This window comes from Oncorhynchus gorbuscha, linkage group LG01 (genome assembly GCF_021184085.1).
Source record: "Oncorhynchus gorbuscha isolate QuinsamMale2020 ecotype Even-year linkage group LG01, OgorEven_v1.0, whole genome shotgun sequence".
Lineage (NCBI taxonomy): Eukaryota > Metazoa > Chordata > Actinopteri > Salmoniformes > Salmonidae > Oncorhynchus > Oncorhynchus gorbuscha.
Genome location: NC_060173.1, coordinates 103,079,399 through 103,104,502, shown reverse-complemented (window position 1 = coordinate 103,104,502; position 25,104 = coordinate 103,079,399). Strand labels below are relative to the sequence as shown.

General features: G+C 41.2%; 2 protein-coding genes across 3 annotated transcripts in view; one reads left to right on the top strand and one right to left on the bottom strand.

Annotated features, from left to right (window-relative positions):
- LOC124047842 (solute carrier family 49 member 4-like) overlaps window positions 1-20,241 on the bottom strand; it is an 82,726-nt gene extending 62,485 nt beyond the window's left edge. Inside the window, exons 1-2 of the mRNA XM_046368163.1 lie at window positions 19,801-20,241; window positions 13,590-13,683 (exon numbers count right to left, since the gene is read on the bottom strand). Of these exons, the coding sequence (XP_046224119.1) occupies window positions 13,590-13,683; window positions 19,801-20,095 (389 nt within the window). The 5' untranslated portion in view covers window positions 20,096-20,241. The remainder of the gene's footprint in view (window positions 1-13,589; window positions 13,684-19,800) is intronic.
- Window positions 20,242-20,291: 50 nt separating this feature from the next.
- Window positions 20,292-25,104, top strand: part of hspbap1 (hspb associated protein 1) — a 29,096-nt gene continuing 24,283 nt past the window's right edge. The window contains exons 1-2 of one of the 2 annotated variants that reach the window (XM_046368152.1): window positions 20,292-20,465; window positions 23,481-23,672. In XM_046368152.1, the coding sequence (XP_046224108.1) occupies window positions 23,489-23,672 (184 nt within the window). In that variant the 5' untranslated portion in view covers window positions 20,292-20,465; window positions 23,481-23,488. The remainder of the gene's footprint in view (window positions 20,466-23,480; window positions 23,673-25,104) is intronic. The other variant, XM_046368144.1, reaches the window with a different exon arrangement.

Genomic DNA, 25,104 nt, shown 5'->3' with positions numbered 1-25,104 from the left:
CCTACAGTATACTGCTGTTACTGTCTATTATCTATCCTGTTGCCTAGTCACTTTACCACTAACTACAGTATACTGCTGTTACTCTCTATTATCTAACCTGTAGCCTGGTCACATTACCCCTACCTACAGTATACTGCTGTTACTGTCTATTATATATCCTGTTGCCTAGTCACTTTACCCCTACCTACAGTATACTGCTGTTACTCTCTATTATCTATCCTATTGCCTAGTTACTTTACCCCTACCTACAGTATACTGCTGTTACTCTCTATTATCTATCCTGTTGCCTAGTCACATTACTCCTAACTACAGTATACTGCTGTTACTGTCTATTATCTATCCTGTTGCCTAGTCACTTTACCCCTACCTACAGTATACTGCTGTTACTGTCTATTATCTATCCTGTTGCCTAGTCACTTTACCCCTACCTACAGTATACTGCTGTTACTGTCTATTATCTATCCTATTGCCTAGTCACTTTACCCCTACCTACAGTATACTGCTGTTACTGTCTATTATCTATCCTGTTGCCTAGTCACTTTACCCCTACCTACAGTATACTGTTACTGTCTATTATCTATCCTGTTGCCTAGTCACATTACCCCTACCTATATATACACATAGCTATCTCAATTACCTCGTACTCCCTGCACTTGCACTTGGTATTGGTACTTCCTGTATATAGCCATGCTATTTTGTTATTGTTATTCACTGTATATTTATTTTCTAGTGTCACTATTTGTATTATCTTTAATTCTGCATTGTTGTAAAAGGACCTGTAAGTAAGCATTTCACTGTTGGTCTACACCAATTGTTTACGAAGCATGTGACAAATAAAATGTTATTTGATTTAATAGACCCGTGTGCAACAAAAGAACACACAATGCAATGACTGACACCTGCTGGTGACTTTGGGAACTGTTTGTGGAGGGATAATATACACCTAGTGCACAAAAGATTAGGAACAACTTCCTAATATCGAGTTACACCTCCTTTTGCCCTCAGTACAGCCTCAATTTGTCTGGGGCCATGGACTCTACAAGACGTCAAAAGCGTTCCACAGGGACGTTGGCCCATGTTGACTCCAATGCTTCCCACAGTTGTGTCAAGTTGGCTGGATGTCCTTTGAGTTGTGGACCATTCTCGATACACACGGGAAATTGTTGAGTGTGAAAAACCCAGCAGCATTGCTGTTCTTGATACAAACCGGTGCGCCTGGCACCTACTACCATACCCTGTTCAAAAGCACTCAAATATTTTGGGGTAGCCTAGTGGTTAGAGCATTGGACTAGTAACCGGAAGGTTGCAAGTTCAAACCCCTGAGCTGGCAAGGTACAAATCTGTCGTTCTGCCCCTGAACAGGCAGTTAACCGACTGTTCCTAGGCCATCATTGAAAATAAGAATTTGTTCTTAACTGACTTGCCTAGTTAAATAAATGTAAATATTTTGTCTTGCCTATTCACCCTCTGAATGGCACATGTACACAATCCATGTCTCAATTGTATCAATGCTTAAAACTCCTTTAACCTGTCTCCTCACCTTCATCTATAATGACTGAAGTGGATTTAACAAGTGACATCAATAAGGGATCATAGCTTTCACTTGGGTTCACCTGGTCAGTCTGTCATGGAAAGAGCAGGTGTTCCTAATGTTTTGTACTCTTAGGGTACTGTTTTTGCACTACTTAACTGTTAAACAATAACGCTTTACGGTGCACTGAAAAATAATAAGGAATCATATAAGGCTCAATGGAAGGGTTAAGGGTCACCTCAGCTTATCTGCTCCAACTCCCAAAGGTCAGGTAAATGTAAAGCCCAAACAGAAACTTCACAAATCCACTATATGGTTTAAACACACAGAAGCTCAAGCACTATAAAGTTCCCTGGACATCCCAGTTCTCTGCTTGGCATGGTATGAAGTTCCACAAGTTTGGTCTGATGATCTACGCTACATTAACTCTTGATCTACATTTTTACATCACCAGTGTGCTTCCAATAAAAGGCTAACGTTGACCATAAAAGCATCACTTACTGACATTTCAACTGTTACCTACTCTACTACTACAACTACAAACCATGAATCAGTACAGGAGTTTGGGGAGCCCGTCTTGAATTGTTTGTCCCAGATAGCCTAGAGATGTTTAATAGTGTAATCCCAGGAACTGTGATTAACTGAGAGAGCAAGGCAGCCTTCTCAGGGATAGTGCTTTGGATAGTATGGGTGTAAAACCTTTATGTATTGGCACTTTATCACCCCCATATAGCAACGCTGTCTAGGTCTCAGTTGGATGGTGAGATCTTTTACAACAGAGGGAATACTCTGAGGTGTGCTGTTGTGTTGGCGTCCTTACTGCTTGCAATATATCTCTGTCTCCAATAAACACCCCTCCGCTACAACCGTATCTCTCGTTAGATGGCGTGTGCCTCGGCCCGTGACCCTGTATTTCTCTCGACAGAGTACAACAGCATATGCCCTACTCAGCCAGGAGGCCTAGCCACTGTATAATGGTCCACACCAACGGCATAGACATTTTGGAATGCTTATGGATGGTCAAGTACATGTATACTGTCAAGTCAGCGTTATGCAGGTCTATAGTACACGCTCACACACACACACACATTCTGTTGTTCCATACTCAGCTGCCCTCTGAAGCATGAAGGTTACAGCGAGAACGAAGACTCGTGAGTAGGACTGAAGAGGTTGTTTTCAGTTAAGTGCAGCATTAGTCTGGTCCCAGATATGTCTGGCAGCAAAAACAGATTTGGGATGAGGTAAACAAAGCCTGGGGCAATATAAAAGCTGATACTTCTCCGCAAACACTTTCAATTAGTGGAATATTATTTTCTTTAAAAAAGGAATGATTCGTAAGTATAATTTTCTAAGTATCCCTCCTAGAATGAGAGCCAATAATTGTATTTTACTCTTTTTTAGTCTGTATTAATATTGCAATAAAGTGAACTAATGGTCTTCATTTTACAGATCCAATCACACTCAGAGAAAATGTGCAGTTAGACTACGACTAGTTTTCATTATCTGTTCTTTGGGACCCCAAATCAGCAACCTAACATAATACATTCAGTGGGTGAAAGTGCTATATTTAAGAGAATACAATTTCCTTCCTCAATTGAAATACCCATAATGCATCACCTGAATTGAAGTCAATGTGGAGCCTAATAAGAAATAAGCGGCAGATTAACAATAGAGAAGGTCATAAAATGACTTTTATCACCAAAGTAATTCAGATAACCTTGTCGTCTGGGCCTCCTTCAAACACACAGGTACTGTTTTAGAAAGGAAATATTGCCTATATTTTTTTTGATAATAGCAATGGAAGAAAGGGCTTTTTTTTATTCTAGTAAAAATAAGGACGTCGGAAAGAAAAGTGAATGAAAGCCGTAGTCGATAAGAGAAACAGAAAACAAGTATCCACACAATTCAACAATTTAAATAGAATTCTAATCTCTTGAAGGAAATGGTGCACCTCAATCCCATTCCATGTCTCTGCTATTATGAGGCCTTTAAAGCGAGCAGAAACCATTTCAATACGACAGTTCAATACCACAACACAACAATGCAACTGGCAAACTAGCGATTTATAAATGCTGTCATTCATCAAAACTATGGTAGACTAGATGGGTAATGTCTTTCCTCCCTAAAACTGCGATTTACATACCAGGCATCCAGAAACCAGAAAATTACCATAGCTATTCACAATATTGGTAATTGTAATAAGTATATACATTTTCTGCCAGAGGAAGAATCTTCCAACATAGTACATAAATGGGACATCATTTTGAGAGAGCACCAGGTTCCAAACGAGCCGTTTTATAAAGAGAGTATATAGCACATCTCTGGGTGTGAGGGGTAGTATGGGGTGTTACCATCGCCTTAGTTGGAAGTCTAGGGCTATTACGGTGACCATATTACTTCCACACTGGTAGTCATGAGTCATGACCGCAGTAAAAATTCATGTGACCGTTGAGTCACAGTAATGTCCTTTTATGCACTCTGGACATGTGTTGGTAGTACCCAACTCGCTAATGACCATCAGGTCCTAATGGCCTGCTACTCAGGGCTCTATTGTCCCTCCATCAGGTCCTAATGGCCTGCTACTCAGGGCTCTGTCCTTCTAACCACTCTGACATCAATGCAAACACAATTGAAAACTCAAACACTTATCAAAACAGTATTGTGATTTTAAAACTCACCTCACTGTTATGATCAATTAGAAGTTCAACAGCAGGTTGAAACAATGTTGTTGTGAATGTTGTTTCAAAGCCTAACACAACGAAATGGACAGCCCTTTAAAGTGATGACTCAAAGCCTAACACAACGAAATGGACAGCCCTTTAAAGTGATGACTCAAAGCCTAACACAACGAAATGGACAGCCCTTTAAAGTGATGACTCAAAGCCTAACACAACGAAATGGACAGCCCTTTAAAGTGATGACTCAAAGCCTAACACAACGAAATGGACAGCCCTTTAAAGTGATGACTCAAAGCCTAACACAACGAAATGGACAGCCCTTTAAAGTGATGACTCAAAGCCTAACACAACGAAATGGACAGCCCTTTAAAGTGATGACTCAAAGCCTAACACAACGAAATGGACAGCCCTTTAAAGTGATGACTCATTCAAAACACCCATGTGCATACGCATATATGAGCCCAAGCCCCCCCCCCCAAAAAAACTGAATTAAAATAATGATTGTGTCGTTATACAATACATAGCCTAACGCCTACTACGCATGGCAGAGAACTGTATAGACCTAGGTGATAATGTTGGTTCATTGATTGTGCAGGGCGGCCGACAGTTAGCCTACAATTATAGTGAATTTGTATTTAATTTTGAATAGCCTGGTAATAGGGTATTTTTTAACTTTTCATAATCAATAGGCTAACACATTAACTTTGGCTACAGAATATCTCATCACCGTGCATGTCCATCTCCTTCCCTCTGTCATTCATTACTTTCTACAGCGTGCAGAGAGAAGGGCTGTCAACAGTTTCATGAAATATGTTTTGATGTTCCTAAACAGATTTCACTAATTTAGCACTGGGAAGCTGTAAGAACAGGGTTAAAGAGCCCATGGCATACAGGGTTTGGGTGGAATATCACCTGTGGTGCAGCGAGGCCGCATGCTTCTCAAACAGTGGTTGAGGAGTGGAGGGATATAACCAGAGTAGCCTACCCAGCATGAGTGAAAAAGTAACTGTCTGGAATGTGGCCTCCATTCGCTGTTCCAGTGCATACTGATGACATGCATTTCCCCCTGCCCCTGTTCCTACCATTTGATAATGGGCCATTCTAAATCAAAAGGAAATTTGACACATTAGTTAAGACTAGATTAAATTGAGAATAGTCTGATGGGTGAAAATATTAACGCTTGATGGGAGAACAGCATGTGCAGCCTAAGGAACAAGCTTTTTGCGACTTTCTCAAATCATCAATAGCCCCAAGTCGCATCATGCCGCCCATATAGGTTTTGATTTCTAAGAGATTCTAAGTTTTTTATCATTCACAACTAAAGTTTCCAAATAACTCTAAATCTAGCGTATAGGACCTGTTTCAAATGATCACTTTTACCCTCAACATAGCCACTTCATATGCACACTCGCTCCGGAATGGGAAAAATATCCTTTCTATTTTATAAAATCATAATTATGCAATAAGGCCCGGTGGGGGGGGATAAACCACAGTACGACGCAACACGGAGTGCTTGCATACAGCAATGTACCACAATCCCCTGAGGGATTCAACAAGTAGTTATACATTATAAACTGGTTTCCAACTTGATTAGAGCAGTAAAAATAAATGTTTTGTCATATGCGTGGTATACATTCTGATACACTTGGTTGCACTCTCTAGGAAAACTAAAATAACAAAGGCTAGCCCTAAGGTAATCTACCGAAGGTCCTACAGAGAGTTCAATCAGGACTCATTTGTGGATGAGATTAAGCATGTGCAATGGTTAGATGTGTGTAGTGGTTCTAATTCTCAGAGTAAAAACTCTACGGACCATATAAAAGCTCAAACCAAGCTTATTCTCCCAGAGGATCAATACAGCTGCATTAGACAAAGACATATTCACACAAGCACTGATATTTAACCCTTTCTCATAGGCCGAGTCTCCTCCTACACATCTGAACAAACATGGTATCTTTATTGCTAGGCAGGAAACTAAGTGATTACGGGCCATAAAAACTTTTCTTTTTCCCTTAACCTGACCTCGACCCGCTTCATCACTAATCCATGGCTCTCTCCCCTTATCAATGCCTGCCACATGTGATTACCTTCCCTACACTCAGTACATTCCAAACGTATCCATTCATCTCTGGTGTAGTCCCTCGACTACGGCACCCCTTAGGTCTCTATTACAACTAATGATTAACAACAGTTAAAGTTCAGAAATCCAAACCTATCAATAGTAAGAATGATCCTGAAATGTCACTAAGTTTGTTCATGAAATTATTTATAAGTATAGCTGATAAGCATGCCCTTTGAGGAAATGCACTGTGAGGTCAAACGGATTGCCCCATGGATTGATGATGAGCTGAGAAATGTAATGATTCAACGTTATGATGCCAAAAAAGTAGCAGATAAATCTGCCACTGTGTTTGATAAGCAAAGTTATTGTAAATTAAGAAATCTAGTGACCAAGCTAAACAAAGGAAAGAAGGGATTCTATCCGCAAAATTGATGAAGTAAAGGGTGATGGGGGAAAAACATGGGTAGGAATTCCAACATGTCTGGCTCTGTTGTTGAATCAGATGGTATATTTATGACAAAATGACATGACATCGCAAACTACTTTAATTAATATTTTACAGGCAAAGTGGACAAGTTGAGGAATGCTATGATTCCAATATACCCTTCTAAAAGATTGTATCATGAAAGAGAGGCATTGCATGTTTGAATTTCATCCAGTAGAAAGGGAAGAGGTAGAAAGGATGCTGTTGTCTCTTTCGGATGACGTCACCTGGTCCAGATAATCTTGACGCCAAATTGTTTAGAGGCACAGCTAACCAAATATCTACCCCAATCTCTCATATCATATTTTACTAAGTGCTTGATGTATGGTGTGTGCACAGAAGTCTGGAAGGAGTCAAAGGTTATTCCACTACCTAACGATAAAAAAAAATCTGCATTCATTGGTCCTAAGTCATCCTATAAACTTGCTGCCTGTGTTAAGAAAATTATATCTGTACAAATTAAGGTTTATTTCTCATGTAAATGGTCTGATAATGGGTTTCCAGAATGCATACAAAGAAGGGCATTCTACGAGTACGGCCTTAGCACAAATGACAGATAATTGGTTAAAGAGTATGGATGACAGGATGTTAGTTGGTGTTGTGTTGCCAGATTTCAGTGCTGCTTTTGATGTAATTGATCATGAACTGTTACTAGGTAAACTTAAATGTTATGGTTTTAAGTCTGCAGCTCTATCCTGGATGGAAAGCTACCTATGCAGAAGGCAAAAAGTGTTCTTTAATGGTGACTTTTCAAACAGTAAAGATATACACTGTAGTGTTCCTCAAGGAAGTTGACTCTCAAGGAAGTACTCTAGGCCCACATCTCGACTCTCTTTACTAATGATTTACTTTCAGTAATGAACAAAGCAAGAGTGGTCATTTATGCTGATGACTCTATAATGTAAAGCGCAGCATCAGAATGTTATGAGCTAACAGATGTACTGAGCAATGAACTAAGAATGGTGTTTGCGTGCGCTGATGTGAACAAATTGGTCTTGAACATTTCTAAAACTAAATGTATTGTATTTGGTTCAAGATAAATTCTTGCTGATGATCCCCAATTGAATTTGTCGATGAATAGAACGCATGTAGAGCAAGTAAAAAATACAAATAAACTACTAGGCGTCATGTTGGACGCAGCTTTATCATGGTCAGAACACATAGATAGTATTGTGCTTAAGATGGGTAAGGGAAGTACTGTTACAAGAAAATGTTCAGAGTATTTAACATCTAGCACTCTGAATCAGGTGATTCAATCCCTGGTCCTATCACACTTAGAGAACCGTCCAGTTATATGGTCAATCCCTGGTTCTATCACACTTAGAGTACCGTCCAGTTATATGGTCAATCCCTGGTTCTATCACACTTAGAGTACCGTCCAGTTATATGGTCAATCCCTGGTTCTATCACACTTAGAGTACCGTCCAGTTATATGGTCAATCCCTGGTTCCATCACACTTAGAGTACCGTCCAGTTATATGGTCAATCCCTGGTTCCATCACACTTAGAGTACCGTCCAGTTATATGGTCAATCCCTGGTCCTATCACACTTAGAGAACTGTCCAGTTATATGGTCAATCCCTGGTCCTATCACACTTAGAGTACCGTCCAGTTATATGGTCAATCCCTGGTTCTATCACACTTAGAGTACCGTCCAGTTATATGGTCAATCCCTGGTTCTATCACACTTAGAGTACCGTCCAGTTATATGGTCAATCCCTGGTCCTATCACACTTAGAGTACCGTCCAGTTATATGGTCAATCCCTGGTTCTATCACACTTAGAGTACTGTCCAGTTCATCAGCGCACGCAAACACCATTCTTAGTTCATTGCTCAGTACATCTGTTAGCTCATTACATTATGACGCTGCGCTTTACATTGTAGAGTCATCAGCATAAATGACCACTCTTGCTTTGTTCATTACTGAAAGTAAATCATATGGTCAATCCCTGGTCCTATCACACTTAGAGAACTGTCCAGTTATATGGTCAATCCCTGGTTCTATCACACTTAGAGAACTGTCCAGTTATATGGTCAATCCCTGGTTCTATCACACTTAGAGAACTGTCCAGTTATATGGTCAATCCCTGGTTCTATCACACTTAGAGAACTGTCCAGTTATATGGTCAATCCCTGGTCCTATCACACTTAGAGAACCGTCCAGTTATATGGTCAATCCCTGGTTCTATCACACTTAGAGTACCGTCCAGTTATATGGTCAATCCCTGGTCCTATCACACTTAGAGAACTGTCCAGTTATATGGTCAATCCCTGGTCCTATCACACTTAGAGAACTGTCCAGTTATATGGTCAATCCCTGATTCTATCACACTTAGAGAACTGTCCAGTTATATGGTCAATCCCTGGTTCTATCACACTTAGAGAACTGTCCAGTTATATGGTCAATCCCTGGTTCTATCACACTTAGAGAACTGTCCAGTTATATGGTCAATCCCTGGTCCTATCACACTTACAGTACCGTCCAGTTATATGGTCACCTGCAGCAACAAAATATATAAAACATCTCCAAATGGCTCAGAACAGGGCTGGTAGATTATCTCTTCATTGCTCAGAACAGGGCTGGTAGATTATCTCTTCATTGCTCAGAACAGGGCTGGTAGATTATCTCTTCATTGCTCAGAACAGGGCTGGTAGATTATCTCTTCATTGCTCAGAACAGGGCTGGTAGATTATCTCTTCATTGCTCAGAACAGGGCTGGTAGATTATCTCTTCATTGCTCAGAACAGGGCTGGTAGATTATCTCTTCATTTTTTTTTTTTTTTTTTTTTTTTTTCACCTTTATTTAACCAGGTAGGCTAGTTGAGAACACCTTTATTTAACCAGGTAGGCTAGTTGAGAACAGGTTCTCATTTGCAACTGCGACCTGGCCAAGATAAAGCATAGCAGTGTGAACAGACAACACAGAGTTACACATGGAGCAAACAATTAACAAGTCAATAACACAGAGAAAAAAAGGGGAGTCTATATACAATGTGTGCAAAAGGCATGAGGTAAGCGAATAATTACAATATTGCAGATTAACACTGGAGTGATAAATGATCATGTACAGGTAGAGATATTGGTGTGCAAAAGAGCAGAAAAGTAAATAAATAAAAACTGTGGGGATGCGGTAGGTGAAAATGGGTGTGCTATTTTATGTACAGCTGCAGCGATCGGTTAGCTGGTCAGCTAGCTGATGTTTGAAGTTGGTGAGGGAGATAAGTCTCCAACTTCAGCGATTTTTGCAATTCGTTCCAGTCACAGGCAGCAGAGTACTGGAACGAAAGGCGGCCGAATGAGGTGTTGGCTTTAGGTATGATCAATGAGATACACCTGCTGGAGCGCGTGCTACGGATGGGTGTTGCCATCGTGACCAGTGAGCTGAGATAAGGCGGAGCTTTGCCTAGCATGGCCTTGTAGATGACCTGAAGCCAGTGGGTCTGGCGACGAATATGTAGCGAGGGCCAGCCGACTAGAGCATACAAGTTGCAGTGGTGGGTAGTATAAGGTGCTTTAGTGACAAAACGGATGGCACTGTGATAAACTGCATCCAGTTTGCTGAGTAGAGTGTTGGAAGCAATTTTGTAGATGACGTCGCCGAAGTCGAAGATCGGTAGGATAGTCAGTTTTACTAGGGTAAGCTTGGCAGCGTGAGTGAAGGAGGCTTTGTTGCGGAATAGAAAGCCGATTCTTGATTTGATTTTCGATTGGAGATGTTTGATATGGGTCTGGAAGGAGAGTTTGCAGTCTAGCCAGACACCTAGGTACTTATAGGTGACCACATATTCAAGGTCGGAGCCATCCAGTGTGGTGATGCTAGTCGGGCATGCGGGTGCATTGCTCTATCCGTATGAATATTATCCAAATGCATTAGAATCTCTCATGGCTTCACATTAAAAACAAACTACTATCCAGTCTTCTGATTTTCTTTAGGAATGTTTTATTTAAAATAAACATTTTAAAAAATAGTATTTTTCTGGTCAGTTAGTACATACTAGCAACATGCATAACCACCAAACCAGACAGACAAATTCAGGGCAGCTAAAACAACCCAAGCCAAGAACAAATAGCCTTAAATCTACAGATTTATATAAAGCCTTAGCTGAATGGAACTCTTTACCAATCCATATTTCTCAGGCAAAAAGTAAATCCACCTTCAAGGAAAAACAAAGGACATCTAATGTAATGGACCCTATGACTGGACAGGAAATAGACAGAACATCTATTGTGATGGACCCTATGACTGGACAGGAAATAGACAGAACATCTAATGTAATGGACCCTATGACTGGACAGGAAATAGACAGAACATCTAATGTAATGGACCCTATGACTGGACAGGAAATAGACAGAACATCTAATGTAATGGACCCTATGACTGGACAGGAAATAGACAGAACATCTAATGTAATGGACCCTATGACTGGACAGGAAATAGACAGAACATCTTATGTAATGGACCCTATGACTGGACATGAAATAGACAGAACATCTAATGTAATGGACCCTATGACTGGACAGGAAATAGACAGAACATCTAATGGACCCTATGACTGGACAGGAAATAGACAGAACATCTAATGGACCCTATGACTGGACAGGAAATAGACAGAACATCTAATGTAATGGACCCTATGACTGGACAGGAAATAGACAGAACATCTAATGTAATGGACCCTATGACTGGACAGGAAATAGACAGAACATATAATGTAATGGACCCTATGACTGGACAGGAAATAGACAGAACATCTATTGTGATGGACCCTATGATTGGACAGGAAATAGACAGAACATCTAATGTAATGGACCCTATGACTGGACAGGAAATAGACAGAACATCTAATGTAATGGACCCTATGACTGGACAGGAAGTAGACAGAACATCTAATGTAATGGACCCTATGACTGGACAGGAAATAGACAGAACATCTAATGTAATGGACCCTATGACTGGACAGGAAATAGACAGAACATCTAATGTAATGGACCCTATGACTGGACAGGAAATAGACAGAACATCTAATGTAATGGACCCTATGACTGGACAGGAAATAGACAGAACATCTAATGTAATGGACCCTATGACTGGACAGGAAATAGACAGAACATCTAATGTAATGGACCCTATGACTGGACAGGAAATAGACAGAACATCTAATGTAATGGACCCTATGACTGGACAGGAAATAGACAGAACATCTAATGTAATGGACCCTATGACTGGACAGGAAATAGACAGAACATCTAATGTAATGGACCCTATGACTGGACAGGAAATAGACAGAACATCTAATGTAATGGACCCTATGACTGGACAGGAAATAGACAGAACATCTAATGTGATGGACCCTATGACTGGACAGGAAATAGACAGAACATCTAATGTGATGGACCCTATGACTGGACAGGAAATAGACAGAACATCTAATGTGATGGACCCTATGACTGGACAGGAAATAGACAGAACATCTAATGTGATGGACCCTATGACTGGACAGGAAATAGACAGAACATCTAATGTGATGGACCCTATGACTGGACAGGAAATAGACAGAACATCTAATGTGATGGACCCTATGACTGGACAGGAAATAGACAGAACATCTAATGTGATGGACCCTATGACTGGACAGGAAATAGACAGAACATCTAATGTGATGGACCCTATGACTGGACATGAAATAGACAGAACATCTAATGTAATGGACCCTATGACTGGACAGGAAATAGACAGAACATCTAATGTGATGGACCCTATGACTGGACAGGAAATAGACAGAACATCTAATGTGATGGACCCTATGACTGGACAGGAAATATGAAGCATCAACTGAATGTTAAATGTGTTTCCTGTCAGGTATTTTAATGACCTGTATTGTCTACTTGTTGAATGTTTGTGATGTATTGATTTGTGGTTGTTTGTAATGTCTTGTTAATTGGTGTTGGACCCCAGAAAGATTAGCAAGAGTTACGGTGTTAGCTAATTGGGATCCAAATAAAAAATGACTAAATATACCACGGCTTTCAGCCATCAGTATTCGAACCACCCAGTTTATAATATAATGGCATGGGACTTATACACATATCTTGTATGCTAAAGCAAGCCTAGAACCTATGGCATGGCACATAGCCAGATAAGCAATATATAAGTTGGCCTACATTATGTTATCTGAAATCCATTTTTCTTTATATCATGTTTCTTTAGAAACTGCCTAAAATAAATCATGTATGTATTGTGACGGTGTACGTGAAATGTATGTATTGTGACGGTGTACGTGAAATGTATGTATTGTGACGGTGTACGTGAAATGTATGTATTGTGACGGTGTACGTGAAATGTATGTATTGTGACGGTGTACGTGAAATGTATGTATTGTGACGGTGTACGTGAAATGTATGTATTGTGACGGTGTACATGAAATGTATGTATTGTGACGGTGTACATGAAATGTATGTATTGTGACGGTGTACATGAAATGTATTTATTGTGACGGTGTATATTAAATTTATTTATTGGCCTGGAGATGCTAAACATGTTTATGTTAATTAACGATAAATTATGGTGAGAAGATTATAATTTTTTTGTCTCAGCATAAATCATATCTTCATTACAAAAATATGAAAGGTGACATAACCAACTTTCAGACAGAAACACAGGTAGAGTTACTGTACAATGTCTTTCACATGACAATAACCGGCAGACAAAATGTAATGAGCACCACAGCCCTATATGGGGCATGATTTTGTATGGGTAAGTATTGCTAGCTTCCAAACAAGCCGTTTTATAAAGAGAGTATACAGTAAAGCTCTGAGTGTGAGGGGGTGTTACCATCGCCTTAGTTGTAGGTCTGGCACAGGGACACTACGCAGCGCTGCCCCCATCACCATGAAGAAGACTGACAGTAAAAGAGACGCCCGCAGACCTGCAGCATAGGAGGGGAGAGTTGGAGAGGGGAAAGGGAAGAGGTGAAATGGGGAGAGGTGGAGAGGGGACAGGGAAGAGGTGAAATGGGGAGAGGTGGAGAGGGGACAGGGAAGAGGTGGAGAGGGAAGAGGTGAAATGGGGAGAGGTGGAGAGGGGACAGGGAAGAGGTGAAATGGGGAGAGGGAAGAGGTGAAATGGGGAAGAGGTTGAAAGGGGACAGGGAAGGGGTGAAATGGGGAAGAGGTGGAGAGGGGACAGGGAAGGGGTGAAATTGGGAAGGGGTGAAATGGGGAAGAGGTGGAGAGGGGAAGGGGAAGAGGTGGAGAGGGGAAGGGGAAGAGGTGGAGAGGGGAAGGGGAAGAGGTGGAGAGGGGAAGGGGAAGAGGTGGAGAGGGGAAGGGGAAGAGGTGGAGAGGGGAAGAGGTGGAGAGGGGAAGGGGAAGAGGTGGAGAGGGGAAGAGGTGGAGAGGGGAAGAGGTGGAGAGGGGAAGGGGTGAAATGGGGAGAGGTGGAGAGGGGAAGGGAAAGAGGTGAAATGGGGAGAGGTGGAGAGGGGAAGAGGTGAAATGGGGAGAGGTGGAGAGTACAGAGAGAAAAAGTGGAGGTTATTTTGTATTCTGAAATTCTGTTCCAAAGGTCATATATTTTGTATAATTGTTGAGACCTCATGCTATACATTATCCAAAATATGAATCACGAGTCCCTAGCCAACTCCCTCCAAACCACAACATCATAATTCTGTTCCTGACTTAAGTCTACATTTTCAGTTTCCACCACATCACCATAATTTAAGGGAACTTCTGTTCCCTCTTCTCTCATTTCCTCTTGGTAGTGATGAGTGAGAGAGAGTCACTAGTTGAGAAAGTACACAATTATTGGTGACAAATTACTAGTATTACAAACTAAAATATGACTTTAATCTGATATGAAATGTAGAGAAACATCGGTGCCTCTGAATGTTTATGCGGGTTCCCGTTGGGAACTCCCTGTTTCTGTCTGTCAGATTGGCCTCTCTCTCTGTACTAAAGAGGGCACAACTAAACAACGGCAGATGCTGGTATGTAAATTCTTTGTGTACAAAATATCTTTCATTCTAATCTCTACCATGCAGTCGCTAGAGCTGCCTTTCATCTGGTTGGCCTACATATAGCAGGGTGGCTCCTCATGAAACGAGAGAAATACCATGATTTGGGGGATTTTCAATAAATGTTATCTATAGAAAGGTCCTTTAGAGGTAGGATAGTTTACATATATTTGAGAATGACCTCCTTTAAGACTCCATAATATTTTATATTTTGCTCCAGAGTGGCGCAACAGTCTATGTCACTGCATCTTAGTGCTTGAGGAGTCACTACCGACACCCTGGTTCGATTCCAGGCTGCATCACAACCGGCCGTGATTGGGAGTCCCATACGACAGCACACAATTGGCCCAGCGTCGTCCGGGTGTGGCCGGTGTAGGCCATCATTTTAAATAAGAATTTGTTCTTAACTGACTTGCCTAGTTAAATAAAGGTTAAACAACAATATGAATAATACATTTTTAAAAATGTAAAAGGTGCTAAAAAGCTTTGTAATATGAGTAGTAGTTTGATTTCAAAAACACATTCCTTAGATACATTTATGAATATTGACAATTATAAACTGGGTGGTTCGAGCCCTAAATGCTGATTGGCTGACAGCCGTGGTATATCAGACAGTATATCACGGGTATGACAAAACATTTATTTTTACTGCTCTAATTACGTTGGTAACCAGTTTATAATAGCAATAAGGCACCTCTGGGGTTTGGGGTACATGACCAATATACCACGGCTAAGGGCTGTATCCAGGCACTCGCGTTGCCTCAGCACTTAGCCGTGGTATAATTGTACATATTTTTTATTTCACCTGTATTTAAACAGGTAGGACATTTGAGAACAAGTTCTCATTTACAACTGCGACCTGGCCAAGATAAAGCAAAGCAGTGCGACACAAACAACACAGAGTTACACATGGAATAAACAAACATACAGTCAATAACACAATAGAAAAGTCTATATGGGCAAATGAAGTAAGATTAGGGAGGTAAGGCAATAAATAGGCCGCAGTGGCGAAATAATTACAATTTAGCAAATAAACACTGGAGTGATAGATGTGCAGAAGATGAATGTGCAAGTAGGGATATTGGGGTGCAAAGGAGAAAAAAAATATAAATAAAATAAACAACAATATGGAGACGAGGTAGATTGGATGGGCTATTTACAGATGGGCTATGTACAGGTGCAATGATCTGTAAGCTGTTCAGATAGCTGATGCGTCAAGTTAAAGGGAGATATGAGTCTCCAGCTTCAGTGATTTTTGCAATTCGTTCCAGTCATTGGCAGCAGAGAACTGGAAGGAAAGGTGGCCCAAAGAGGAGCCAGTGGGTTTGGTGACAAATATGAAGCGAGGGCCAGCCAATGAGAGCATACAGGTCACAGTGGTGAGTAGTATATGGGGCTTTGGTGAGGAAACAGATGGCACTGTGATAGACTGCATCCAATTTGCTGAGTAGAATGTTGGAGGCTATTTTGTAAATGACATTGCCGAAGTCAAGGATCGGTAGGATAGTCCATTTTAAGAGAGTATGTTAGGAAGCATGAGTGGTAGGATGCTTTGTTGCGAAATAGGAAGCCGATTCTAGATTTAATTTTGGATTGGAGATGCTTAATATGAGTCTGCTTAATGGTTAAATATAAACATTTTGATTTTACTAATTTTTCTATATAATTGTTAAACATAATATACTCCATGGGCATATTAATGTTCTCTGCTAGTTTATTGTTTCAGATTTTGATTATTGAAATCAAAATACTACTCATATTACAGAGCAAGCGGTAAAGCGTCATATGAGAGGCCTGGGGAAGGTCAAAATATCACAAATATTCCAACTTGAATTAATTATTTCTCAATTATGCTTTAGGTTTACAAATATATGTCAACAATCGCTACTCCAAAAGGTCCGTCCTAATCAGTACATTTAGTAAAAAATCTCCCAAAATCGTGGTCTTATTTGGTTCTAGTTTTGTGAGGAATCACCCAGCAGCAAAACAAACCAGAAACTGAAACTTCCAACTTTGAGTGTAATAGGTAGAAATAGAAGAAGTGTGACTTGTCATGCCGTCATGCTTGATTAGGAAATCATCTCCTGAATTTGAGTCAGGCACACCATCCTTTGAAGGTTACCGCATAGCTACTGTTTTTGCAGAGAAACATACCAACATGCCTGTATATACATCCCTGAGGGGTCTCTGAAAATCAATGTCTGGCAGGATTTTATGGATTTAAACATGTCGACTTAGAAAATCAGATGCACCGCAACACACAACTTTGTAACGCAAACTCCCAACAAGTGATCTCCTTTCTCTGACACATTCTGCCACCCTCAGCATGTGTGCCCTCCACTCTACTTATTACATATTATAGGAGCCTATTCCACAGATGAGTCATATATGATGGATTCTGTATGTCACCTTTCAGATGCCACAGAGGAGAGATCATCAGCATTTTTTAAATGGTGGTAAGAGAAATCCCAGCAGCAAGCATATTTCACCTTAGAGATGAGGCTTAGCTGTTACTACGCCTGCAGTCTATCCTTAAACCCCACAGACTCTTGTCAAAAGCAGTGGACCATATAGGGAATAGGGTGCCATTTGGGATGTGGAGCAGTGTACCTCACTGCTCCACATGGGCCACAGACCAAATCATGCTACAGATTAACACATGCTTTTAAAGAGTTACATTTCAAGGGGTTTTATTGACTTAGAGGTTGTGAATCCTAAACTCCTATTGACAACAATGCAAGTCTAAGTGAAAACTCGATTGAAGAGGAAGTTAGTATTTGCCCGAATGAACAAAGTTATGAAACACAATGAACGATATGACACTGTTATGGCCTTTTACTATGTGACACCCAATAGCCACTTCATCTTTTTGTTTTAAAAGAGACTGTCATGAGATGTGCCTAGATGACTAACTAACCACAAACAGGTGCCCTTTGTTTTCATATGCTGTATATGTTATTTGCTTTTGTATGTTTCCAAGGAGTCAAATAAAATGTTTTTGCCAGCTGATAGTGTGGTCCGGGTGTTAGATGGGTAACTGTTTTTGTCAGCTGATAGTGTGGTCCGGGTGTTAGATGGGTAACTGTTTTTGTCAGCTGATAGTGTGGTCCGGGTGTTAGATGGGTAACTGTTTTAAACAGGTGATAGTGTGGTCCAGGTGTTAGATGGGTAACTGTTTTTGTCAGCTGATAGTGTGGTCCGGGTGTTAGATGGGTAACTGTTTTAAACAGGTGATAGTGTGGTCCAGGTGTTAGATGGGTAACTGTTTTAAACAGGTGATAGTGTGGTCCGGGTGTTAGATGGGTAACTGTTTTTGTCAGCTGATAGTGTGGTCCGGGTGTTAGATGGGTAACTGTTTTAAACAGGTGATAGTGTGGTCCAGGTGTTAGATGGGTAACTGTTTTAAACAGGTGATAGTGTGGTCCGGGTGTTAGATGGGTAACTGTTTTTGTCAGCTGATAGTGTGGTCCGGGTGTTAGATGGGTAACTGTTTTAAACAGGTGATAGTGTGGTCCGGGTGTTAGATGGGTAACTGTTTTTGTCAGCTGATAGTGTGGTCCAGGTGTTAGATGGGTAACTGTTTTAAACAGGTGATAGTGTGGTCCGGGTGTTAGATGGTAACTGTTTTAAACAGGTGATAGTGTGGTCCAGGTGTTAGATGGTAACTGTTTTAAACAGGTGATAGTGTGGTCCAGGTGTTAGATGGGTAACTGTTTTAAACAGGTGATAGTGTGGTCCGGGTGTTAGATGGTAACTGTTTTAAACAGGTGATAGTGTGGTCCAGGTGTTAGATGGTAACTGTTTTAAACAGGTGATAGTGTGGTCCAGGTGTTAGATGGTAACTGTTTTAAACAGGTGATAGTGTGGTCCAGGTGTTAGATGGTAACTGTTTTAAACAGGTGATAGTGTGGTCTGGGTGTTAGATGGTAACTGTTTTAAACAGGTGATAGTGTGGTCCAGGTGTTAGATGGTAACTGTTTTAAACAGGTAATAGTGTGGTCTGGGTGTTAGATGGTAACTGTTTTAAACAGGTGATAGTGTGGTCCAGGTGTTAGATAGTAACTGTTTTAAACAGGTGATAGTGTAGTCCAGGTGTTAGATGGTAACTGTTTTAAACAGCTGATGTGGAGGAACTGGTTTGGTGATTAACAGGCATGACTGGTAGGCAGCACTTCTGAGTGTTACTTTAACTGTCAGTAAACAATACTTGACTGTTGTTTAAGAGCTCAATGAAAGAGATTTCACAATTTCACAACATAACACATAAGTGGCCGGCAGCAAAAATTCCACAAGACAGCCAGTCAGTCACCATTTCGTATAGGAACATGTGATTTTGTGGTGGCTAGATCATAATGACTACAACAAAAGACTTGAACTTACTGAAAAGACAGAAGCATTTTGTTCTTTCTGTGTGTCAGACAATCGGTGAGGCCAACCTACATGATCCCTTACAGAAAAAAAACACATGATTTCAAATGTGGAACACTTCACGTGATCTTGTGCAGTTTCATGTTATCACATGTTGCTTTACTGTTGTCATCACATTAACTTCACGTAACATTTCATGAAAACATGTTTTTGAAACACTTCACATGTGATCACGTGAATTTCATGTGATTTTTCATTGAGACGACAGATGTAAATACAGGGAATTATTGTTTACCTGGTTTTCAGACCCTTTCTCATAGTTTAATCATTTAAGGTATTTTTTGGACTGGATGTATATTTTAACTATTCTTATCTCAACATAGGCACACCAAAATTAAACTAGGCCAGTTATTTCAGATGTTGTGTATACGTTGAGGGAAATGTTTGTTTCCCATTCTTATGGTTGATTGGATAAAAAACGTCAATCAATTATGACCTATGATATCTAGTTATCAATACCTACTCCTTTTTTCCCGATGATGTATACGTCAACAATTCCCAAGTCGCTGTAGCATGCAATGACATAACCCTGGGGAAATAGAATTTGACAATGGTGACATACATTTGTAAAGATGTACTGTCATCTCGAACAAAACATCTCACCTTTCTTGTCCATCAGCCACATAAATAGCAGCCACGGGGTGAACCCAACTGGTCCCCACAGAACCAGCACGGCGATGTCAGATTTGGCGAAATCGTACGCGTGAATGGCAGAGTTCTGAATTGGGCCCCAAGTGTTCCATACCATCCCTTGCATGAACGCCAGCAAAGAAAATAGAGTCAGAACCAGCCATCTTCTCCCGTAGACTCGGCTGTAAACTGGCTGAATGCTCGTCTCGGGGTTAGGAGGAAAAATGAGTGGTTCCCTTTCGCCCTCGGTGCTCGATGCAGCACCCATCGCATTTCATACAGCGCAGCGTTCGTTCAGCAGTGACTTAATCCGCGCGCGATGTCCTATATTTGATTACACAATGGCAACAAATGTATGTAACTTCAAAATCAGTTGCCCAGAGAAACAATAACAACCCATGTCGCTGTAACAATTCAAGCTGCACTGCGCATGCCTGAACGGAAGTAGTCACAATTTTGAAACTTAAACCCGTTGTCATCCATGTTGGTCCCTTCCTCAATAGATGTGAACGTGATTTTCAGCCCTTATTGAGTCGGAATGGCCCCCTAGTTTAACATTACGGTATTATTGGGGAAAAGTCGCTCACTTGAGTTTTGTTTACTCCCTCTCTGATTTGTTCGTGGACGTGTAAAGAAAGGTGAGCCCCAGATGATTGCTGTGCTTGCCAAACTGCTTACTTAGGTTTATTTTCGTGAAGTGTGGTGAGAGTTTAGAGATGTCATTCTTTTATTATCAATTGTCTTCTATGCTGTTGTCACAATATAGTTGTAATATGTGTTTGTTTGAGTCTCTCTGGTTAAGTGATAATGCCCGAGAAGCCAGTGTTTGGAGGATACATTGGTACGGGTGTTGTTGGCCCGAGACGAAGTACAGAACCGGTGTTGTGCATAAAATCTCCCCGTCAGAATTCTCCCCCATTTCACTCCCCCATCACACGCAATTCTTCATTACTGCGACTTGCTTGGACTGTTGCTTGTACACTGTTGTCAGTTTAGCCTATATTTCGCTGATCTTCGTAGTAGAATGCATTTTTTTATGTGTGTCCTTCAAGGCAGCTGTCAATGATCCCGTTAAGCTGCGTTTCATTTTTTTTTATGGCGATTTGATCGCGGGGGAGGCATTAGTAATGTCTTCAGTTTTCGGTTTGGCCATTTGTTTATAGTGTATTAGTCTAAATAAATCTATTTGCCAAAATTCGTTATCTCTCCCATGTCTTATTCGACAAGTAGTTGTGAAATGTTTATTGCTTGCCTGCATTTTACTCCCTCTGTTTAATGTAACACACATACGTTAATTATTAATTTACGTTGCCTATCCTGGCGTGAAGTTTGTGCTATATAAAGTATTTGACTGATGTGTGCCACAGAAATTCTTTGATTATAGTGACAAAATTAAGTAAATTAGAAGGGGGTGGGGAGGATTTCGGCAAGGCCATTTTCTTGCCTTCTATCTTGGGACTGTAAGGCCTGGCACACTTCAGAATCATTTTGGTAGCTCATGTTGATCAGTATTGTGTGCTACAAGAAAGTATTTGACTCTAGCCACAAAATTAAGGAAATTAGAATGAATGGGGCCATGTATCGTGAGATTGAGTGAAAACCTCCTTCCATCAGCAAGGACATTGAAGATGAAACGTGGCTGGGTCTTTCAGCATGACAATGATCCCAAACACACCGCCCGGGAAACGAAGAGTGGCTTCCTAAGAAGCATTTCAAGATCCTGGAGTGGCCTAGCCAGTCTCCAGATCTCAACCCCATAGACAATCTTTGGAGGGAGTTGAAAGTCTGTGTTGCCCAGCAACAGCCCCAAAACATCACTGCTCTAGAGGAGATCTGCAAGGAGGAATGGGCCAAAATACCAGCAACAGTGTGTGAAAACCTTGTGAAGGCTTACAGAAAACGTTTGACCTCTGTCATTGTCAACAAATGGTATATAACAAAGTATTGAGATAAGTATTTGGTCAATAGCAAAAGTTTATTTTCCATCATCATTTGCAAATAAATTCATTTAAAATCCTACAATGTGATTTTTTTTTCAGGATTTTTTTTTCTCATTGTCTGTCATAGTTGAAGTGTACCTATTGTGAAAATGACAGGCCTCATCTTTTTAAGTGGGACAACGTGCACAATTGGTGGCTGACTAAATACTTTTGTCCCACTGTATAGTATGTGGACAACTACAAATACCTAGGTGTCTGGCTAGACTGTAAACTCTACTTCCAGACTCATATTAAACATCTCCATTCCAAAATTAAATCTTGAATAAAGCTTCCTATTTCGCAACAAAGCCTCCTTCACGCACACCACCAAACATACCCTCATAAAACTGACTATCCTACTGATCCTCAACTTCGGCGATGTCATTTACAAAATAGTCTCCAACACTCTACTCAGCAAATTGGATGCAGTCCTTCAGTGCCATCCGTTTTGTCACCAAAGCCCCATATACTACCCACCACTGTGACCTGTATGCTCTTGTCAGCTGGCCCTCACTACATATTTGTCGCCAGACCCACTGGCTCCAGGTCATCTAAGTCTTTGTTAGGTAAAGCTCCGCCTTATCTCAGCTCACTTGTCACGATAACACCCACCCATGCACGCACTCCAGCAGGTATATCTCACTGGTCATCCCCAAAGCCAACACCTCCTTTGGCCACCTTTCCTTCCAGTTCTCTGCTGGAAAGAATTGCAAAAATCGCTGAAGTTGGAGACTCATCTCCCTCACTAACTTTAAACATCAGCTATCTGAGCAGCTTACCGATAGCTGCAGCTGTACACAGCCCATCTGTAAATTTCCCATCCAATCTAACCTACCTTATCACCATATTGTTTTTATTTACTTGTTTGCTCTTTCTCACACCAGTATTTCTACTTGCACATCATCTGCTCATCTATCACTTGTTAATTTGCTAAATTGTAATTACTTCGCTACTATGGCTTATAATTATTGCCTTAACTCACGCCATTTTCACACACTGAATATAGACTTTTTTTCCCCTATTGTGTTATTGACCGCCAACAACACAGCTAACACATGTTTTCTATTTATAGTTCTTTGTACATATCAATACAAATCATGCTGATTCATTATTGACTGGCTGAGAAAAGCTGTCTGCCTGTCTCATCTCTGCTTCCGACACGTTCATTACTATGGGACATCTGGAGATCAAATTGAAATATCAGAACAATGTTGCAAATGTCGGTGAGACAGTCAGCAAGGTTTATACAAATCTCCGCCGTTAAACTAAATGTGTAAAAGAAATGTGAGATAATGTCTAGATGCTTTATAGTGGAGATCAATTTTATAAATTGCCTGGCTGTGCTGATGACAGTGGATTGTGCAGTCAGATGGAACAGAGTAAATCTGCATTTTTAATGTCATTAAGCATGTAGTAATTTATGAAATAGACACTGGCTGGAATGCGGTTTTAACCAATCTGCATTCAGCATCCGTTGTATAATTACCTTTAAGATCATTTCATCTGATGATGCAGATGACAGGCAATCAGAACGTTCCTCATGTTGCCTTTCATTAAAATATTGGCTATGTGGCAACAAGTGTGTCACACAAATCACATAGAATTTGGGCAACTAGCGAATAATAATTGTATTAATTAACCTCTCTCCTGACCCTGTTTACCTGTTATCCTCAGGCTCAGCTATGACCCCCAAGCCCTTCAGCCCAGAAGAGATCCAGAAGATCCTGGGATCTCTACAGAGGCCTGCCGTCTTCCTCAACATTACCTGTGATTGGCCAGTGCTCCTCTGGACTGTAGACCACCTGTCACGATGCCTTGGAGGGAAGGCTGTCCGGTTCAGAATGGGAAGGAGACAGCATGAAAAGAGTAAGAGAACGGCCCAGTGCAGAAACGACTCCAACCCCTACCCCCTATGCACGTCATGCACCCCTACCCCCTATGCACATTTGGTATGACACTACAAGCTTGGCTCACCTGTATTTGGGGAGTTTCTCACATTCTTCTCTACAGATCCTTTCTAGCTCTGTCAGATTGAAATTGAGATTCAGATTGAGATGTTCAATCAGGTTCAAGTCTGGGCTCTGGCTGGGCCACTCAAGGACATTCAGAGAGTTGTCCCGAAGCCCCTCTTGCATTGTTTTGGCTGTGTGCTTAAGGTCGTTGTACTGTTGGAAGGTGAACCTCTGCCCCAGTCTGAGGTCCTGAGCAGTCTGGAGCAGGTTCTCATCAAGGATCTCTAAGTGCTTTGCTTTGTTCATCTTTCCCTTGATCCTGAGTACTCTCCCGATTGCTCAGTTTGGCCGGGCAGCCAGCTCTAGGAAGAGTGTTGGTGGTTCCAAACTTCTTCCATTTAAGAACGATAGAGGCTACTGTGTTCTTGGGGACCTTCAATGCTGCAGACATTTTTGGTTACCCTCCCCAGATCTGTGCCTCGACACAATCCTGTCTTGGAGCTCTACGGACAATTCCTTCGACCTCATAACTTGGTTTTTGCTCTGACATGCACTGTCAACCGTGGGACCTTATATAGATAGATGTGTGCCTTCCCAAATCATTTTACATTTACATTTAAGTCATTTAGCAGACGCTCTTATCCAGAGCGACTTACAAATTGGTGCATTCACCTTATGACATCCAGTGGAACAGTCACTTTACAATAGTGCATCTAAATCTTAAAGGGGGGGGTGAGAAGGATTACTTATCCTATCCTAGGTATTCCTTAAAGAGGTGGGGTTTCAGGTGTCTCCGGAAGGTGGTGATTGACTCCGCTGTCCTGGCGTCATGAGGGAGTTTGTTCCACCATTGGGGGGCCAGAGCAGTGAACAGTTTTGACTGGGCTGAGCGGGAACTGTACTTCCTCAGTGGTAGGGAGGCGAGCAGGCCAAAGGTTGATGAACGCAGTGCCCTTGTTTGGGTGTAGGGCCTGATCAGAGCCTGGAGGTACTGAGGTGCCGTTCCCCTCACAGCTCCGTAGGCAAGCACCATGGTCTTGTAGCGGATGCGAGCTTCAACTGGAAGCCAGTGGAGAGAGCGGAGGAGCGGGGTGACGTGAGAGAACTTGGGAAGGTTGAACACCAGACGGGCTGCGGCGTTCTGGATGAGTTGTAGGGGTTGACTACAGGTGGACTCAAATCAAGTTGTTGAAACATCTAAAGAATTATCAATGGAAACAGGATGCACCTGAGCTCAATTGAGTCTCATAGCAAAGGGTCTAAATACTTATGTAAATAAGTTATTTTTATTTTTTATACATCTGCAAAAAATTCTAAAAACCTGTTTTCACTTCGTCATTATGGGG